Source organism: Rhincodon typus, chromosome 2 (assembly GCF_021869965.1).
Source record: "Rhincodon typus isolate 14 chromosome 2, sRhiTyp1.1, whole genome shotgun sequence".
Lineage (NCBI taxonomy): Eukaryota > Metazoa > Chordata > Chondrichthyes > Orectolobiformes > Rhincodontidae > Rhincodon > Rhincodon typus.
In genome coordinates this window covers 65,766,891-65,780,719 of record NC_063333.1, presented here as the reverse complement: position 1 = coordinate 65,780,719, position 13,829 = coordinate 65,766,891, and the positions used below count along the sequence as shown (strand labels likewise).

The 13,829-nt window shown below is 43.8% G+C and overlaps 1 protein-coding gene across 1 annotated transcript in view; it reads right to left on the bottom strand.

Annotated features, from left to right (window-relative positions):
* Nucleotides 1–11,716: 11,716 nt before the first annotated feature.
* Nucleotides 11,717–13,829, bottom strand: part of LOC109917427 (transmembrane protein 245) — an 18,804-nt gene continuing 16,691 nt past the window's right edge. The window contains exon 5 of the mRNA XM_048608222.1: nt 11,717–11,734. Coding sequence (XP_048464179.1) covers nt 11,717–11,734 — 18 coding nt within the window. The remainder of the gene's footprint in view (nt 11,735–13,829) is intronic.

Below are 13,829 nucleotides of genomic sequence, written 5' to 3'. Positions count from 1 at the left end.
TAAATTAGGATATAATGGAGACATTTAAAAAGTGCACTATTTTAATCTGCATATTGACTGAACAAATCAGAGTAATATGGAAGACCATTTTGTAGGGTACATCAGGGATTATTTCTTAGAGAAGTGCATTACACAACCTACTTGGGAATAGGCTATTTTAGATCTAGAAAAGTGTAATGATAGTTTATGTAATATTGGTTCACAATATAAAGTTCAATCTTTTAACTCTTGAGGTTAATGACTGCTAACAAAAGATGTAATTTAGCTAATCACAAATATCCTTCTCAATATTTGTTTCAATTCCCTAACAATTAGGAGCATGGGCATTTAGGAACAGGAGTAGATCATTCAGCCCCTCTGGCATGTCCCACCATTCAATGTGATCATGGTTGACCTGTGGTTTAACTCCATACACCTGCCTTTGGGCCATATCCCTTAACACCTTCATGTCACATAAATTAATCTAGCTCAGATTTAAAACTAACAGTTGATCTAACATTAATTGCTGTTTGTGAAAGAGAGTTTCAAACATCTACCATCCTTCGTGTGTAGAAGTGCTTCCTAACATCTCTCCTGAATTGTTTGGCCCTAATTCTCAGTCTATGCACACAAGTTCTAGAATCCCCAACCAGGGGAAATAGTTAATCTACCTGTGCTTTCCTGGTAATATCTTGAAGACTTTGATCAGATCACCCTTTAACCTTCTTAATTCTAAGAAAACAGGCCTAATTTGAATAATCTTTCCTCATAACATAACCCCTGAAGCTCAGGTATCGTACTTGTAAACATATGTTATACTCCCTCCAAGGCTAAAAAATCCTTCCTCGAATTCCTCTCCATCTCATTGCTAAATTACAGAGAAAATAGAAGCTTAAAGCACATTAAATTTATTTGGACATTATTTCAAACTCATGTGCACTCCAGTAAAGCTTATTGTACAAACCCTCCCATGAAAAACAAGATGATTTCGATGTAATCAGGCTAACAGGATGTTCTAAAAGTATTTCTGGCAATTGCTGCCTGACGTTGTAGGTGGAGTGCTACATCTACTCTCAAGAGGGAAACATGGGCACACCCATGAACAACCTGTTTATCCTTAAACTGTTCTTAGTTAATCAATAAAAAATTACCAGGGGTGCAGCCAAGCTAGTGATTCCAGTTTCCTGAAAAATAAAGGTCATTTTGGCCTATAATACTCGCATTTGGTTTTAATATTATTGAAACCCCAGGGTGGAATTTTCCTCATGCTAGAAATGGCAGGGGTATGGTGGGTAGGGCAAATAAAAGCAGAGAATGTTGAAGAAACTCAGCAGGTGTGGTGACATCTGTGGAGAGAGAAACAGAATTAACATTTCAAGTCTGTTTGACTCTGTTTCTGAGAGAAGCAGGCCTGCTGAGTTTTTCCAGCACTTTCTGTTTTTATTTCAGATCTCCAGGATCGGCTGTATTTTGCTTTTGTTCAAAGAGAAGGACAGGTTCACATTGGGGGGATAGCCGCTCCCTGCCAAATCAGCAATCGTGTCTGGACTGAGAAGGCTATGGGCGACCTTTCTAACCTGCCACCACTTAAGGTCCTTGTGGTCAATTAATACCCACTGAAGGGCTTGTACCCACCTTCCATTTGATTAACTTTGTTCCTGACAGACAATGGAAGTGGCAGACTGTCTGCCTGATGAAGCAGCAGAGGCCTGAATACTGCAGTTAAAGGGGTCCTGATTTGCCCAGTTTGCATTGAGCAGGGGCATTGATTAGGGAAAGGGATTTGACTGCTGAAAGCAACTCCCTGCCCTTCCCTTTGAGCTCCATACCTCCTGTGATCGACTCCCTATTATCACCAACCTCTGATCCTGTTGAATACAGAACTAACTGGCTTGGTCATAGATGACAGAGAGTAATGGTGGGAGGGTATTGTTCTGACAGCAGAAATGTGACCATTGGTGTTCTGCAGAGATCAGTACTGGGATCCCTGTATTGGACTCATACGGCACAAAAACAGACCCTTTGGACCAACTTTCCCATACTGGCCAAGTTTCCCAAACTAAATTAGTTCCACTTGCCCGGGTTTGGCCCATATCCGTCTAAATCTTTCCTATTCATGTACCTATCCAAACATCTTTTAAATATTGTAACTGTACCTGCATCTACCACTTCCTCTGGCAGTTCATTCCACATATGAACCACCGTTTATTTGAAAATGTTGCCCCTCAGGTTCCTTTTAAATCTTTCCCTTCTCACCTTAAAGTTATGCCATCTAGTTTTAAATTCCCCACCCTAGGAAAAAAACCTTTGCTATTCACTTTATCCATGCCCCTCATGATTTTGTAAACCTCTATAAGGTACCCCTCAACCTGCTATGCTCCAGGGCAAAACTATTTTCCAGCAAATCCAGCCTCTCCTTATAACTCAAACCCTCCAGTCCCAATAATATCTTTCTAAATTCTTTTTTAGATTTTAGCTTTTTCTTGTCATGTGTACTCAAGTACAGGAATACAGGAGTCAAGTGAAAAGTTTAATAAGTCACCATTCTCTGGTGCCATCGTAGTATACAAAAGACAGGACTATAAACAGGAGCAGAAATAAAAGGAACAGCCAAAGGAAATGTCCAGATCACTCCCCCACCTCCACCATGGGTCCTCGCTGCCAGAAAAACAAAGCCACAAAGTTAATGTCCTTCCTATAGCAGGACGACCAGAACTGTACACAGTACTCTAAAAGTGGCCTCACCAACGCCCTGTACAAATATAACATGACATCCCAACTCCTATACTCAATGGTCTGAGCACTGAAGGCAAGCGTGCCAAATGCCTTCTTTACCACCATGTGTGACACAACTTTCAAAGAATTATGTACCTGGACCCTTAGGTCTCGCTGTTCGACAACACTCCCCAGAGCCCTACCATTACCTGTGTAAGACCTACCCCTTTTCATCTTAAATGATTTGGAGCAGAATGTAGGTGGACTGATTAGTAAGTTTGCGGGCGACAAAGATTGGGGGAGCTGTGGATAGTGAGAGGGATTGCCAGATGATACAGCAGGATATGGATAGGCTGAAGATTTGGGCAGAAAAATGGCAGATGGATTTTAATCCAGATAAATATGAGCTGATGCATTTTGGAAGGTCTAATGCAGAAGGGAAGTATATAGTAAATGGCAGAATCTTTAATAGCATCAACATACAGAGGGAACTAAGTGTATAGGGCCAGAGTTCCCTGCAAGTGGCAACACAAGTTGGTAAGGTGGCCAAACGGACATATAGCATACTTGCCTTCATTGGTCATGGCATAGAGTATGAAAATTGGCAAGTCATGTTGCAGCTGTGTAGAACTTTACTTAGGCCACATTTGGAATATTGTGTACCGTTCTGGTTGCCACACTACAAGAACGATGTGGAGGCTTTGGAGAGAGTACAGAAATGGTTTACCAAGATGTTTCCTAGTTTGGAGGGTATTAGCTATGACGAGAGATTGGACAAATTTGGTTTGTTTTCACTTGAATGTCACAGGATGAGGGGTGACCTGATAGAAGTCTACAAAATTATGAGAGGCATGGATAGTCAGATTCTTTTTCCCAGGATAGAAATGTTAATTATTAGGAGACATAGGTACAAGGTAAAAGAGGGTAAGGTTAGAGGAGATGTGAAAGGCAGGTTTTTACACAGAGGGTGGTAAGTGCCTGGAATGCGCAGCCAGAGATGGTTTTAAAAACAGATACAGTAGCAACATTTAAGAGGCATCCTGACAGATTTATGAATCGGCAGGGAATAGAAGGATATAGACCACGTAGAGGCAAAATGTTTTTAGTTTGGAAAGCCATCATGTATCAGTGCAGACTTGGTGGGCTGAAGGGCCTGTTCCTATGCAGTACTGTTCTTTGTTCTTTTTTCTTTGCTTTTATGTAAGCCAGTTATTTAATTGCTGACCTCACCTGCTTTGCAGCAGTCTTTCTTAGCCTTTGTTCTAAACATCTACAAAACTTTAGACTTGAAACCATAACCTTATGTGAAATGCTAACTTGCAGATAAGCCATCCTAGATTTTACACAAGTGTACCCTAAAAATTTAACACATTTCACCAATTCACTGTCACAGCAGTCTGCACCAGACCACCAGTCTGATGCAATAATGTCTCTCAAAAGGGAAGTTGTGTAAGAAAATCTTGGGTTTTGTTATAAAAGAATATCTTGCAACCTCATGTATGTTTCAGTGACTAACCACCAGATTAACCAATTGTAAAAATTGAACATATAACCTATCAAAACAGATTTCATTCAATGATCTGCCTTGTCAAATATTCCCATCATCTGGGCACATGATTTTCTTTTATTCATTTTGTGGAATGTCGGTGTCGCTAGCTGGCCAGCATTTCTTGCCCATTCCTAGTTGCCCTTGAGAAGGTGGTGGTGAGCTGCCTTTTTGAACTGCTGCAGTCCACCTGCTGTAGGATGACCCACAATGCCATTAGGGAGGGAATTCCAGGACTTTTACCCAGCGACAGTGAAGGAACGGCAATATATTTCCAAGTCAGGATGGTGAGTGGCTTGGAGGGGATCTTGAAGGTGGTGGTGTTCCTAAATGTCTGCTGCCCTTGTCCCATTAGATGGAGGTGGTCGTGGGTTTGGAAGGTGCTGTATGACGATCTTTGGTGAATTTCTGCAGTGCATCTTGTGGATAATGCACACTGTTGCTACTGAGTGTTGGTGGCGGAGGGAGTGGATGTGTGTGGATGTAGTGCCAATCAAGCGGGCTGCTTTGACCTGGACGGTCCAGACAACTGGGGAGTATTCCATCACACTCCTGACTTGTGCTTTGTAGATGGTGGACGGGCTTTTAGGAGTCAGAGGTGAGTTATTCGCCGCAGTATTCCTAACTTCTGACCTGCTCTTATAGCCACTGTGTTTATGTGGTGAGTCTAGTTGAGCTTCTGATCAATGATAACTCCGAGGATGTTGACAGTGGGGGATTCAGTGATGGTAACACCATTGAATATCAAGGGATGGTGGTTAGATTGTCTCTTGTTGGTGTTGGTCATAACTTGGCATTTGTGTGGCGCAAATGTTACTTGCCACTTGTCAGCCCAAGCCTGGATATTGTCCAGATCTTGTTGCATTTGAATACGGACTGCTTCAGTGTCTGAGGATTCGCGAATGGTGCTGAACATTGTGCAATCATCGGCGAACATCCCCACTTCTGACCTAATGATGAAGGAAAGGTCATTGATGAAGTAGCTGAAGATAGTTGGGCCTAGGACACTACCCTGAGGAACTCCTGCAGAGATGTCCTGGAAGCTGAGATGATTGACCTCCAACAAGTACGACCATCTTCCTATCTGTCAGGTATGACTCAACTGCTGGAGAGTTTGCCCCCGATACCCATTGGTTCCACTTTTGCTAGGGCTCCTTGATACCACACTTGGTTGAATGCAGCCTTGATGTCAAGGGCTGTCTCTCTCACCTCGCCTCTGGAATTCAGCTTTTTTTGTCCATGTTTGAATCAAGGCTGTAATGAGGTCAGGAGCTGAGTGGCCCTGGCGGAACCCAAACTGGGCATCTCTAAGCAGGTTATTGCTGGGCGGTGCTGCTTGATAGCACTGTTGATGACAACTTCCATCATTTTACTGATGATTGTCAGTGGGGCGGTAATTGGCCTGGTTGGATTTGTCCTTATTTTTATATACAGGACATGCTTGGGCAATTTTCCACCTTGTCGGGTATATGCCAGTGTTATAACTGTACAGTCGATTCCGCTATGATGTGACAGTTGTGTTCCTGCACAACATTGTGTTATAGAAAATCACACTATAGAAATAACGGGGCCTATGGGATAGTGGGGCTGGAGGCAAACCACCAAAAAATATCACTCAATATCGCTCAAAAATCACTCAAAAGCCTAACACAAAGGATAGCACAGTTTGAATAAATATTTAATTCATACCTAATAAAGAAGTAAAAGTAGATTTAACATCTTACCTTGAAAAATGTCAAGATGATTTGATGGGGGAGGAGGTTCTGAGGTAGCTCTATTGTTTAATGCAGGGGCTGATGGTTGTCATCATTATCATCACCGGTACCTTCAGGTGCAGTTGTGGTTGCAGGGTTAGAGCAAAAAATAGTTAATCCAGAAGTCATAGAATCATAGAATCCCTACAGTGTGGAAACAGGCCCTTCGGCCCAACAAGTCCACACCGAACCTCAGAGCATCCCACCCAGACCCATCTCCCTATAACCCACCTAATCCACACCTCCCTGAACACTATGGGCAATTTAACATGGCCAAACCACCTAACCTGCACATCTTTGGACTGTGGGAGGAAACCGGCGCATTCGGAGGAAACCCACACAGACACGGGAAGAACGTGCAAACTCCTCACAGACAGTTGCCCGAGGCTGGAATCAAACCTGGGTCCCTGGCGCTGTGAGGCAACAGTGCTAACCACTGTGCCGCCCCACATTATCTAGGTCTCTGGATTAACAATCCAGCAATAATACCACTAGGCCATTGCTTCCCCATGCATAAGAAGGCTCCACCTAGACTTGAACTCGGATCACAGGGTTCAGAAACCAGCGCGCTCACCATTACACCATGGCAACCACAAGTCAATGGATGTAGTTCATTGTCTTCTAACTGTGTCTTGGTGGTTGGCTTAAAAAAAGGCATCCAGTTTTTGCTGCTTTGCCCTTTTTCTTCTTTCATGAAGAAGCTGTTCATAGGGTGCCACATAAGATCTTAACGTTGTCCTCTAAGAGCTGTAACTGCTTCTCAATTTCCCAAAAGGTAGAAGACAAAACAGAAGTGGAAGGCTCTCGTGGTGCTGCATCCTGGACTTCATTTTCTTCATCTCCAGCTTCCGCTTCCCCCTCAGCGACAAGCTGTTGTAGATCAGCTGTAGAGAGGTCTTCACAGTGGGACTCAAGCAGCTCTTCAACATCCTCACACTCCACTTCTTCAAATCCAGCTTGCTTTGCAAGATCAACACAATAATCATGTGATGCCGCACAGAGACTCTTTCGGCACTAACATTGTGCCTGCTCAGGACAAAGCCTGCAAAATGATCATGTGATGTCAACACGTACTCCTCTGCGCACTGATTGAATTGTGTTATAGCCAACACAAGTTCGTGTTTTAGAAATAGTGTTCCCCTATTCGTCAGTCGCGCTACAGCCATTTCAAATTGCTGGTACATGCGTTAAAGCAGAACTGACTGTACTGGAATAGTTTAGCTAGGGGAGCAGCGAGTTCTGGAGCACAAGCCTTCAGTACTAAAGCCCATAGCCTTTGCAGTATTCAGCGCCTCCAACCTTTTCTTGAAATCACATGGAGTGAATCAAATTGGCTGAAGACTGGTATCTGTAATGCTGGGCACCACTGGAGGAGGCCGAGCTGGATCATTCACTTGGCATTTCCGGCTGAAGATATTTGTGGAGCTTCCTCCTCCAGTGAGTTGTATAATTGCTCACCACCATTCGCAACTGGATGTGGCAGGACCGCAGAGCTTAGATCTGATCCGTTGGTTGTGGGATCGCTTAGCTCTGTCTATCACTTGCTGCTTATGCTGGTTGGCGTGCAAGTAGTCCTGTTTGGTGGCTTCACCAGGTTGACACCTCCTCTTCAGGTATGCCTGGCGCTGCTCCCGGCATGCCCTCCTACACTCTCCATTGAACCAGGGTTGATCCCCTGGCTTGATGGTAACGGTTGAGTGGGGGATATGCCGGGTCATGAGGTTACAGATTGTGTTAGGGTACAATTCTGCTGCTGTTGATGGCCCACAGTGCCTCATGGATACCCAGTCTTGAGTTGCTAGATCTGTGTGAAGTCTGTCCCATTTAGCACAGTGATAGTGCCACACAACATGATGGAGGTTGTTCTCAATGTGAAGGTGGGACTTCGTCCCATAAGGACTGTGCGATGGTCACTCTTACCGATACTGTCATGGACAGATGCATCTGCAGCTGGCAGATTGGGATGGACGAGGTCAACTATGCTTTTCCCTCTTGTTGGTTTCCTCACCACCTGCTGCAGACCCAGTCTAGCAGCTTTGTCCTTTAGGACCTGACCAGCTCGATCAGTAGTACTGCTGCTGAGCCACTCTCGGTGGTGGACATTGAAATCCCCCACCCAGAGTACATTTTGTGCCCTTGCCGTCCTCAGTGCCTCCTCTAAGTGTTATTCAACATGGATGAGTAGATTCATCAGCTGAGGGAGGACAGTATGTGGTAATCAGCAGGAGGTTTCCTTGGCCATGTTTAACCTGATTCATGGAGTCTGGAGTCAGTGTTGAGGACTCTCTGAGCAACTCACTCCGGACTGTATACCACTGTGGCACCACCTCTGCTGGATCTGTCCTGCCGTTGAGACAGAACATAGAATCCCCACTGTGTGGAAACAGGCCATTTGCCTAACAAGTCCACACAGACCTTCTGAAGAGCATCCCACCCTGGACATATCCAGGGACAGTGATGGTGGTGTCTGGGACATTGACTGTAAGGTATGATTCCCTGAGTATGTCTATCAGGCTGTTGCTTGACTAGTCTGTGAGGCAGCTTTTCCAATTTTGGCACTAGCCCCCTGTTGTTAGTGAGGATGACTTTGCAGTGTCAACAAGGCTGTTTCTGCTGTCATCTTTTCTGGTGCCTCTGTTGGTGCCAGGTGATCCATCCAGTTTCATTTCTTTGAGACTTGGTACAACTGAGTGGCTTGCTAGGCCATTTCAGAGGGCAGTTGAGAGTCAACCACATTGCTGTGGGTCTGGAGTCACATGTAGGCCAGACCAGGTGAGGATGGCAGATTCCCTTCCCTGAAGGTCATCAGCGAACAACATGGGTTTTCCCGACAATTGGCAATGATTTCATAGTCATCGGTAGACTCTTAATTCCAGATTTTCTTAAATTTATTGAATTCAAATTCCACCATCTGTAGTGGTGGGTTTCGAACCTGGGTTTGAATCCTACCACTAGGCCATCATCTTCTCTATACCGAGCCCTCTTCTGTCTATTCAAGTAAAACTTATAAACATTTCTAAAATGTTTAATTTTTTTTTAAACCATAAATTCTTCCAATGTCCAAATATGTCTCCTTCAGCCAGTGCCACAAACAGGTTAACCAGTCATTCATTGAATTTGTTTTTTTGTGAGACTTTGTAAATTGCAGCTGTGTTTTCCCACACAATAGTGACTACAATTCAGTTACACATTGGGACATCCTGGAGATGTGATATCATGCTGAAAAAATGTAAACTTTTAAAGAATTTGCAGCTCAGAAGAAGGCCACTCAGGTCATCTTGTTAGTACTGGCTCTTTGCAAGAACTATCCAGTTTATTTCACTCCCTTGATCTTTTCCCATATCCCTGCAAATTTTCCTTTGTGAGCATATAACAAATTCCCTTTAGAGAGTCACTATTCGTTCAGGCAGTGCATTCCAGGTCATTACGACCAACCACAGAAATTCTACTTGTCTGCTCCAATACTTTTGAGAATTATACTAAACCTTTGAAATTTTGGCTGTGTATATACCCTCTTCACAAACCCAGTGTCCTGTGGGTGGAGGTCATGTGTGGGGTGCAGGGTGTAACCACAGTGAGAGATTCAGTTTGGGCTGAGTCAGAGACTAACGTCAAATTTCACAAGAAGGAAATACTGAGTCAACACCAGACTGCCTGCTAACACAATACTGAATCAACATGGTCATTCTTTCAACGTTACTAATTTGAAGATGGTTTCGATGTTCTTGCCCATTACACTAACTCCAAGATACAATTAGAAGCACTATTAGAAAATAAGAAAGATTTGTTTACAAAATGGTTAAAGCTGCAGCTGATCTTAGCACTGGAAGGATTCCGAAAGCCAGGCTACGGAGGGCAAATCAGCTAAAGATCCCATTCCTGACTGTTGCCCCAAATAAATGAACAAGGTAATTCAAACATTCGGTATCTATTTCTTGACCCTACTAAGAGAGAATGCTTTCGAGAGTCTTACCTTATGGTCTGTTATCTACTTCATCTTTCTTTCATAAACTGTAAATTTTTTTTAGTACCGGTTCATGTGCTCGCTGTAGATTTTCTTTCTTTATTCTCTCTTTAGATGTGGAAATCTCTGGCCGCATTTGTTGCCATCTCTAATTGCCCTTGATGTGAGTGGCTTCTTAGACCATTTCAGAAGGCAAATAAGAGCTCCCCACATTGCTGTAGGTCTGGAGTCACACATAGGTCAGACCATGTAAGGACGGCAGATCTCCCCCCTTAAAGCATATTCATGAGCCAGATGGCTTTCTGTACATGATAATGGATGACAGTTTCATGGTCACCATTACTGTGACTAGCTTTCAGTTCCAGACGTTATCAATTGAACTTAAATTCCACCAGCTGCTCTGGCAGGTTTTGAACCTGCGTCCTTGGAAATTATTCTGGCCTTCCGGATTACTAGACCAGTGACATTATCCATGTTTGAGCTTACAAGTGACAAGAAACATTCATGTCATACAAGTGCCAGGCAAAGACCATTCCCGAACAAAAGAGAATTTAACCATCATCCCTTGACATTTGATGGCATTAACATTGCTGGATTGCCCACCATTAAGATTCTGGGGTTTACCATTGACTGGTAACTGAGCTGAATTAGCCATATATGTACTGTAGCTACAACAGCAAATCAGAGGCTAGGAAACCAGCAGTTAGAAACTCATCTCCTCAATCCCCAAAACCTGTCCACCATCGATAAGACACAAGTCAGGTGTGTGGTGGAATATTCCCCACTTGCCTGGATGGGTGCAGCTCCAACAACACTCAAGACGTTTGACACCATCCATGGCAAAGCAACCAGCTTGACTGATGCAACATCCACAAACATTCACTGCCTCCACCACTGACTCTTCATAGGTGCATCATCTACAAGATGGATTGCAGAAATTCACCAAGGCTCCTGAGACAGCACCCTCCAAACCCACGGTCACCTACATCTAGAAGGACAAAGGCAGCAGACATATGGAAACACTACCAACTGCCAGTTCCCTCCTAGCCACTAATCATTTTGACTTGGAAATATATTCCCTTTCCTCTACTGCCACTGGGTCAAAATCCTGGAATTTCATCCCTAAGGGCTTTGCGGGTCCACCTACAGCATGTGGACTGCAGCAGTTCAAGAAGGCAGCTTACAACCACCTTCTGAAGGGCAACTAGGGATGGGCAGTAAATGTTGGCTGGCCAGTGATGCCCATGTCCCACAAATGAATATAGAAATGATGTCAGCCTAAGCAGCAGTAGGATACTATAGTTAGCCAGATGTGGGATTGGAGATGTTGAAGTTAGTGGCCTGAATGGTGGGAGGTGAAGTTTGACCAGTGTTCCCATTCTTATTTGCTACCTAGCAACTATTGCTGAAACTGTACATGTAAGGTTCTTAGGAATGTGCACATTCAGACACACTGTAACACCCACTGTGGTTAAACAGCGTGTCAAAACTCTCACCGAAAGAAATCAGACTCTACAGCAGAGGGCATGTAGTGGAAATGGCCAGAGACAACACTGAGTCTAATTTGCTTTTAAGTTCATTTACCTATTTTTGCTACACTGAATATCTATGTAAAGTCTGTTGAACTTAATGAGGAAAATTTCAACTCAACCAGTAGATGCTGTGGAGAAGCGAATGTGGGCAGACTGTGGTGTTACCATATTTTGAATTGCCAGTGTGACCAAAAGTTATATTAGTTCTGATTGATTCCTATCAAAATCATGGATTTGGCATCTCCTGTTTAGGAGAGAATTAACAACAGGAAATAAGCAAAAAGAAGGTATGAGATGGATCTGGCAGATGAGGTTAAAGATCATCCCAAGAGGTTCTATAGCTATATTAAGAGTAAAAGGGTGGCTAGGGAGACAATAGGTCCCCTTAAAGATCAGCATGGCCGTCTATGTGTGAAGTCTCAGGAGATTGTGGAGACTTTTAATGAATATTTTTCCTCAGTGTTTACTGAGGAGAGAATCATGGATTGTAAGGAAATGAGGGAAATAAGTGGGAACATTTTGAACCGGATACATATTACCAGAGAGGAGGTGTTGCAGCTTTAGACCGCATTAAGGTGGATAAATCCCCTGGACCTGATCAAATCCATCCTCAGGCAATGTGGGAGGCTAGTGAAGACATTGCAGAGGCCCTTGCAGAGATTATTGCTTCATCTTTAGCCACTGATGAAGTTCCAGAAGACTGGAGGTTGGCTAATGTTGTTCCATTGTTTAAGAAAGGTAGCAAAGACAAGCCAGGGAACTACAGGCCAGTGAGCCTGACATCAGTGGTAGGCATGTTGTTGGAGAGGATACTGAGGGACAGAATCAACCAACATTTGGATAGTCAAGGTCTGATTAGGGATAGTCAGCGTGGATTTGTGTGTGGGAAGGCATGTCTGACAAATCTTTTAGAGTTTTTCAAAGAGGTAGCCAAGAGGATGGATAAGGGTAGGGCAGTGGATGGCGTCTGTATGGACTTTAGTAAGGCCTTTGACAAGGTCCCACATGGCAGGCTAGTCATGAAAGTTAGGTCGCATGGGATACAAGGAGAGCTAGCTAATTGGATTCAAAACTGGCTCGATAGTAGGAAGCAGAGAATGATGGTTGAAGGCTGTTTCTCGGACTGGAGGCCTGTGACTAGTGGTGTTCCACAGGGGTCGGTGCTGGGACCTCTGTTATTAGTTATTTACATAAATGATCTGGATGTGAATGTACAAGTCCTGATATTAGTAAGTTTGTGGATGATACAAAATTAGGAGGTATCGTTGATGGTGAGGAAGGTTATCAAAAATTACAGAGGGATTTTGATCAGATGGGGAAGCGGGCTGAGGATTGGCAAATGCAATTCAATACAGATAAGTGTGAGGTATTGCACTTTGGAAAGTCAAACCAAGGTAGGACTTATACAGTAAATGTCAAGGTCCTGAGGAGTGTTGTAGAACAGAGGAACCTAGGAGTACAAGTACATAGTTCATTGAAAGTGGCATCACAGGTAGACAGGGTGGTGAAGAAGGCACTTAGCATGCTGGCCTTCATCAGTCGAGGCATTGAGTAAAGGAGTTGGGAGTTATGTTACAGTTGTATAAGTCGTTGGTGAGGCCGCACTTGGTGTATTGTGTACAGTTCTGGTCACCCTGTTATACAAAAGGCATAGTTAAACTGGAAAGTATGCAAAGAAGATTTATGAGGATGTTGCCAGGACTAGTAGGTCTGAGTTATAGGGAGAGGTTGGCCAGGGTAGGACTTTATTCCTTGGAATGTAGGAGAATGAGGGGTGACCTTACTGAGGTGTATAAAATCATGAGGGGCATAGAACATAGAACATAGAACATAGAACATAGAACATTACAGCGCAGTACAGGCCCTTCGGCCCTCGACGTTGCACCGACCTGTGAAACCAATCTGAAGCCCATCTAACCTAAACTATTCCATTATCATCCATATGTTTATCCAACGACCATTTAAATGCCCTTAAAGTTGGCAAGTCTACTACTTTTGCAGGCAGGGCATTCCACGCCCTTACTACTCTCTGAGTAAAGAACCTACCTCTGACATCTGTCCTATATCTATCACCCCTCAATTTAAAGCTATGTCCCCTCGTGCTAGCCATCACCATCCGAGGAAAAAGGCTCCCACTGTCCACCCTATCTAATCCTCTGATCATCTTGTATGTCTCTATTAAGTCACCTCTTAACCTTCTTCTCTAGCCTCAAGTCCCTCAGCCTTTCCTCATAAGACCTTCCCTCCATACCAGGCAACATCCTGGTAAATCTCCTCTGCACCCTTTCCAATGCTTCCACATCCTTCCTATAATGCGGTGACCAGAACTGTACACAATA